Raw genomic sequence first — 7,009 nt, 5'->3', positions numbered from 1 at the left:
TGCTTGGTTGGAGGGCAACAGGGCAGGCCCTATGAGGAGAAGCTGAGGGACCTGAACCTGTTCAGCCTCAGCAAGCGGAGGTTGAGGGGGGATTTGGTGGCTGCCTACAAACTCATTAGGCAAGATCAGCAGCAAATAGGAAGGGCCCTATTCCCCCCAGCAGCACCTGGGGTGACGAGGAACAATGGCCAGAAGCTGCTGGAGAACAGGTTCAGGTTAGAGATTAGGAGACACTGTTTCACTGTTAGGGTGGCTAGGATCTGGAACCAACTTCCTAGGGAAGCAGTCCTCCTTCCTACCTTGGGTAAATTCAAAAGGAAGTTGGACGAACACCTGTCTGGGTTGTGCGATCCCAGTGTGCGCTCCTGCCAGTGGCGGGGGTGGTCAGACTAGATGATCAGTTCAGGTCTCTTCTGACCCCAAACTACTATGAAGCAAGGCATTTAAGGCATTATCAGATCCCAAGATTTCACAGATACTGAAGAGTACCTAGATTTATGGCCAGTAGCAGAACTGCTCCAAGTACATTAACACTTTAAATTTTAGAAGTTCAGTTATTCAAATTTTATATTTCCAAAGTGGCTACTGAATTTGGAAACCTGTTCTAGAATGATCTTCGGTTGCACACACCAAAACTGATGCACTGAAATATCAGAGAACATTTAGCTTGTAAGAGAATCAGATTCTTCAGTCCATGCTCAGACCATCCTCCCCTGGATTTCAGTAAGGTTGCTCTATTAAAGAAAGGAATTTAGGAACACGGGACTGGAAAGGACCCCCTGGCTAGTCACCTGCACCCAATATGTCAGTGCTTTGACACTATGAACAAGGAAGGAATTTAGGATGGAGGCCCTAACTAAACAAACTTTTTAAAAATCAATTCATTACTCCTCTTCATTCCTAATGAAGAGAGCTGGGTGACAAATGCATGAAATTATGGACTGCTGCCTCTAAAGCAATTATTCTGTGCAATCTGATTTAACAATTATAAATCTTTGCTTTTAGACAGGACTATTTTATTAGCATAAGTACACAAGGAACAGACTGACCTAAACCTGAAGCCAGGTGACAGCTGCTTCCAAAACTGTAATTTGCTTATTGATGCAAAACGAGAAAGGAAATAAATGAGATTGCTGCTGATTCCTTTGACAGTCCTACATAGGCCTTGTAACTCCTCTAGAGCTGTATAGATAGAAGCCAATTAGTTTTGTTTCATATGTAAATTGTGAAAGAGGGGCAAATAAGAATTCATTGGAATGCATTATTATAAAAGCACAAGGGACATTTTTTCTTCTTTTTAATCACTTCACACTTCTTCCTTAGTCTGTTTTGCTTTTCTCCTAGCAAAGGATTTTTAAAAATTAATTCAAATCCATTCAGCTGTGTATATTCAAGAACTACCACAAAGTCACAAGGCACAGTAAATTTCAGCTGTTCTCCACTCTCTGGTATGATTGATAACACATAAGGAGTAATCAAATACATTCCAACAGCTGTGCAGATCAGAAAGATAACTAATTATTTGAGTAAACAGACTTCAGCCAGAGGACCCTGAATAAATAAAAAGGCTTCTACTTGGCTACAAGTAGCTTTAGAATTGTTGGAAAACACTCCAATATTAGAAGGGGAAAAACACTATTAGGAGCATCTGCTAAGGTACATTTCCCTCCCCCACCCCCCAAATGTTCAGAGTATTTCTATACAGTCCTTCTCTGGAGTATTGTCACATTAACAAATGGAAAGGACCGAATAGCTACCGTGTCAGAATGACTTGGAATGAGACAACATGGAGAGAAGAGCGCAATGGAACGGAGGGCTGGAAATCCCCCGGCACACAAGGAGGGGTTGGAATGGTCATGCAAGTGAAGGCGGTGGTTGGCTGAACATTACTTGGCTGTTTTAGGCAGACTCTAATGCCATAAGTAACGATAAATTTAGTTTTGAAAAGCTGATTAGCACAGTGCCTTTGAACTTTCCTTATTTTCTGCAGCAAACACATGCATGATTTGAACAGCACGGGGGGGTGGGGGGGGAAAATAAAGAAAAGAAAACCTGGCTTAACTCTGCTGCCAAATATTTTCCCTTACTGAAGGGTATCTTAAAATATCACAGTCTGTGCACTCTCATGCTCAAAAACGGTACTTGGCATTGTTCTCTCAATACAGAGCCCAAGTCTGGACATCCTCCAGGGCCTTTCCTAACATGTAGAAGGAAAACTGAGTGCTTGTGTGTTTTTCTACCTGCTGACATTCATATCCTCCACTACTTTTGGAATAGTGTACATGTGTGAAGCCAGGCAGCCACAACTTCTGCCCCCGCCACCAAATTTAAGAGAGCAAAAAGAAGAGACAGCTTCCTTCATGATGTTTCAGTTGGAACCCAAAAAGAGCAGTAACCAATTGTTAGAGGTATCCTTGTTACAATGAACTAATTAAGCAAGACTCATATTTCCCATTTTAAGATCATATTCCCTTGGGTAAAATAAATATGCATTTGGTTGTTGGATAACACAACAGACAATACTGATGAGAAGAGAGATTTCTACCAATAGCTCTCTGAAGAATACATTTAATGCAGATCTTTTTCCTAACTGAACCATTGGCCCCAAACTGTGGACTCTCTTAAATCTCTGCCCAATCATTACACAGAGTGTAATGAGTTTTTATGCTATAAATGGTTTTCAAAACAAGGGGAACAAACAACTACCACTCACTAGTTACTAGTGAGGCTGGCTTCTGCTTGGCCTTTCTTGGACATGCAAACTGCTGAACAGACATTTCCTTGTATGCAATCTGCATAGATAGGCCCATAAAGCTAGTATGACCACAAGAGATTAACAGCTTTAGTCAAATAATGTGGTAACCATGTGAACCATGAGCTGCTCTAGCTTGTTTGCTAGCCTCTCAGCAAGGTTCAACATGCCACTATCTGCATCTTGTTGCCAGGAAACACAACATCACCTTGGAATACAAGGAAAGCCAAGGTGCGGTGACCACAAGTAAACTCCATGAAAACTCAGACAGACCCCAAAGAATCCATACTCTAAGGTTCAGGGTTTTTTTTTCCCCCCTGACATGAGAAGATACTGCTTGTTAGAGAGCTTCCTCCTACCTGAAGAGACCCTTACATCTTTTGTTTCTCCTCCCTGCGATATGAAAATTTGAACATCGTTTGCGGGATATCAGAAATTGCTGCTTGAAAGCACAACTTTTGGCGTTGAATAAGTTCTGTCTCTAGGTTCCTGCTGATACTCATCCTCTAAGAAGGACCTCACAAGGGACAGAATTTCCTCAATCTTAATTCCACAATATTATAGCATCAATCTTTTAATGGAAAGGAAACTGGCACTTGCAAATTGCATCTTGCTTTGGGCCATGGCCGCAAAGTATTGGCTGAGGCCAAGATCCTCACTAAAGGCAATTGGAAGAATGAGATGAGTAAGGACCACAAGACTAGGAGCTTGGTGAGGAACTCTAACAATTAGAAAGGACTGTTGCTTCAACTCCTTTATAGCCACAGTATACTACCCCATCACTTTTTGCTTTTGGATAAGAATAAGCACTCTGGTAGATTGGTTCAAAACTGACCCAATTGTGTGTTTTCAGAAATCTGTCTTCGTACTTCAAGAACACAGTTTCTCACTGGCAACAGAACATCCAGTATAGTCCTGACCCACCATTCCTGGTTTTCCCAGGATCATACTGTCCGTCTTGTTTTACTCATGGTAACAGAACACTACGTGTTTGACAATAATCCTGATAAGTTTCTTCCTGACCAGTTCTGACAGAAACTTGATGTACCTAGAAGTCAAAATACTCACCAGACTGGAAATCTGCATCATAAGTGTAAAACTATTCTGCCAGTTTTACAAATCAGGAGGTGGGAGGATTAAAGTAATTATGAAGGGTTTTAATTTTTTTTAATATATAATTAATTGCCCAACACCTTGATTTAAAACAGCCAACTCATAAAGACTTTTGAGAGTCCGTATGACAAAAAAGGGAGGAGATAAAACATAAAGTAATTTTAACTACTTAGATTGGCTTTCCTTTATTTCTATGTATATTTTTGCTACTTTAGTTTCAGTTTTCAAAGCCTCTTGGAAACTGAAAACTAAGTCATCTAAAAAAGGAATGAGAGTCGTAACAGTTTAAAATTAAGACAGTGAACTCCACCTATCTGCCAATTACAGGCTTTTGTTCTGCTTAATTCAATAAAGGATCTAAATTATTTCCTAAAAGATGAAAGCAAGATTAAAAGAGAGTGTGTTCCATTTTAAATATAGGGTATGAACCACCTAGGCTCGGTCATTAACTTCAAGGGTATTCTCAACAGGAGGGTAAAACATGGCTGGCACAGTGCTTAGCGTTTTAGAGCCTAACTAATCCAATACACAAAGTCAAGGAAATACTCCACTGGACTTCAAGTGAGCACTGGATGCCTAAAATGTAGACAGTTTTGTGAATGCAAGTGAAGTGTTTCTGGACCTGAAACATTAAGGAAAAAGGGAACACTGATCTTCAGGGTTGGAAAAAGCAACCCACAGACTGGGATGCAGAAAGACAAAGATAAAAAAAGTTCTCTACAAGACGTTCACTCCCTAGAATGAGTGGAATCTCATGGAATGTGGCAGGGCATAAGAGCCCCACACATCCCACCTGAGAGCAATAAGAAAAGATCTGAAAAACTGCAATATGAAATAGACTTCCTCTAGTGGGTCTCCTAACACATGGAGCTTCAAGTTCTCCATCTGCCTCCTTCCTCAAAAGAAGGATGCTGTATTTACAGCCTCAGTCCTATAATCCAGTAGAAAGATTCATGAAGTATAATCATATACTCATGGTATTATGATGGAGAGGTGTCTCTTGCTTTTACACCAGCAAGGACTTGATATAATAGATCATTTCCACACCTCACCACAACGAGACCATCTTCAAAGTCTGATCCTACAGTATAGAAGTCAAAGGGAGCTTCTCCTTCGACTCCTATGGGAACAGAATCAAGCCTAAAGTGAGAACTGAACCTGGGACATCTTTATTCTCTTATCTGCTATTTGCAGAAAACAGTGCACACAGGGAACTAGGGCTTTTGACATGTAGGAAGTTATTCTGAAGTGAAACTACCAAAGCTGACAGAGAGCACTTGAGAAGGTTTGAATGAATAACACCTCTCACATTTCAAACTACCAAAATATTCTGCATAGTCTTCACCAAGCAATGTGGCAATCATTTAATTTTAATAGGTGCCTAGAAGGAAATCATGAAAAATGCACTTGGAATGTATCTGGGTGAAGTGACTAGTTCTGATCATAAACAGGTTGTAAGAGAAAGGCTGAAGAGCAAGTAGTGAAGAATATGCCTCAATGTTTATTTCCTCATCAGGTCTGTAAAATAAAGATTGACATTCACTATTAAAAAATGTAGTTCCTCTATCAAGAAGAAAACCTTCCAGAAGTAAACCCATGAGTTTCAGTCTGAGTCTGCAAATAAGCAGACAAGAAAAAAAAATGTGCTTAGTCAGCACTAACCAACTAAAACAAGAGTCTTGTCATTTGTTTCAGCGGGAGCTCCTATTGACCTTATTGGACCATGGACCTCAGAAAGCATATGAAATATTCCTACTCGTGTCTGCTGGGTGTTTTTGTCAAGATGATCAAGGTTGTCAGACTTGGGAGAACTTTCAGATGATCAAGTCCCAGGGACTGAGTGTGGGATTATAGGTAAACTCATGGATATAGAGAGAGAGAGGGGGGGGGGGGGGAAAAAAAAAAAAAAAAAAAAAAGCATTCCCTCCTGACCCCTCAAATAAGCTGTTTTCACTTACTGTTACATATCATTTAGACAGCACTGATGATATATTATGTCAAAGATCAGAATAGTGTTGGTTCTTTAAAACACAACATGGAACACTAACGAAAGGATATCAATTTGAAAATGGCCGAATAAAGTGTAGACTACAAACAATATTACTGAGGGCTTCAGAAAATGCTGGCATGTTTTAGAAAACTTAAAGCAAAGTTTTTCCCCAAATGTACAGAATGCAACGTTTGGTTCAAGTTTCCTTTAACTGCTATTTAAATGCCCGTAGCTCTATGAATGAATAAATGGAATTACCTACCCGTACTTCACTTTGATCCTGTCATTGTCTGGGTTGCAGTAGAGTCTTTCCAGATGCTCCTGGGAGTCATTGGTCACACTCTGCCAAGTCTGTGTAGCAGTCCTCCTGACCTGCCAGTGGTAGGGCAACACTGTGTGATGTTTGGGACAGTCACTGCCATAAACACAAGTGCCTTGCAGAAAATCCACACAGATTTCTATCTCATCCTCCTGATGGGTATGGTATTGCAGCTGGTTCAAGAGCTCAAATACAAGATCGAGAGATGCCTCCTCACTTTTGTCCTGGAATATCCCAGCACTGAATTTATCATCTGGGTTCAAACTGTACTGCATGAGGCAGTTGTTCTCCTGGAATAAACCAGATGAGTAGCCTTCTAGCATCTTGTCTAGGAACACGGGGCAGGCTGCAGCATCACTTGAGGCTGTGAGCAAGGGGTGATCCTGGAATGATTCATTAGTGGATTCGGCAGCAGTTCCAGGAGTGGTTTCTGAAGGGAAGCTCTGATCCCCAGCCTGAGCCTCTTGCTCAGAGTGCCCAGAAGGCGGATGAGCCTCCGGCATCTGTCTCTGCGCATGAGGAACTGCTGGCATCAGCACTGCCACATTGCTGTCTGGCTGGGAGCAGGAGGCATTAAGTCCCAAAGCTTTTTTCCCCACAGTTTCACATAAATTACTATGACCTCCACCCTGGCCTCTGGGCACAAAAACCCCATCCAAGGTCCCAGCTCCCAGCACGCTGGCAAAGATTGGCCTCAAAGCCATTAAAGTTTGCGTGTCCAGCCTCTTCTGTGCTTGCTGCTTCTTCTTAAAGCAAGGTTTAACTGGAGGGATCTTCTCAGAGAGCCTTATTTGGGGAGGGAAGTCTTCTGAAGGAGGGCCCTTCATTGTTGGGC

The 7,009-nt window shown here is 41.5% G+C and overlaps 1 protein-coding gene across 1 annotated transcript in view; it reads right to left on the bottom strand.

Annotated features, from left to right (window-relative positions):
- The window catches only part of TIPARP (TCDD inducible poly(ADP-ribose) polymerase), a 35,008-nt gene extending 28,005 nt beyond the window's left edge, over positions 1–7,003 (bottom strand). Inside the window, exon 1 of the mRNA XM_025214905.1 lies at positions 6,118–7,003. Coding sequence (XP_025070690.1) covers positions 6,118–7,001 — 884 coding nt within the window. The 5' untranslated portion in view covers positions 7,002–7,003. The remainder of the gene's footprint in view (positions 1–6,117) is intronic.
- Positions 7,004–7,009: the final 6 nt, after the last annotated feature.

This window comes from Alligator sinensis, unplaced genomic scaffold (genome assembly GCF_000455745.1).
Source record: "Alligator sinensis unplaced genomic scaffold, ASM45574v1 scaffold60_1, whole genome shotgun sequence".
Classification (NCBI taxonomy): domain Eukaryota; kingdom Metazoa; phylum Chordata; order Crocodylia; family Alligatoridae; genus Alligator; species Alligator sinensis.
Note: the sequence above shows the minus strand (reverse complement) of the source record. Positions and strands in the feature narration are given on the sequence as shown.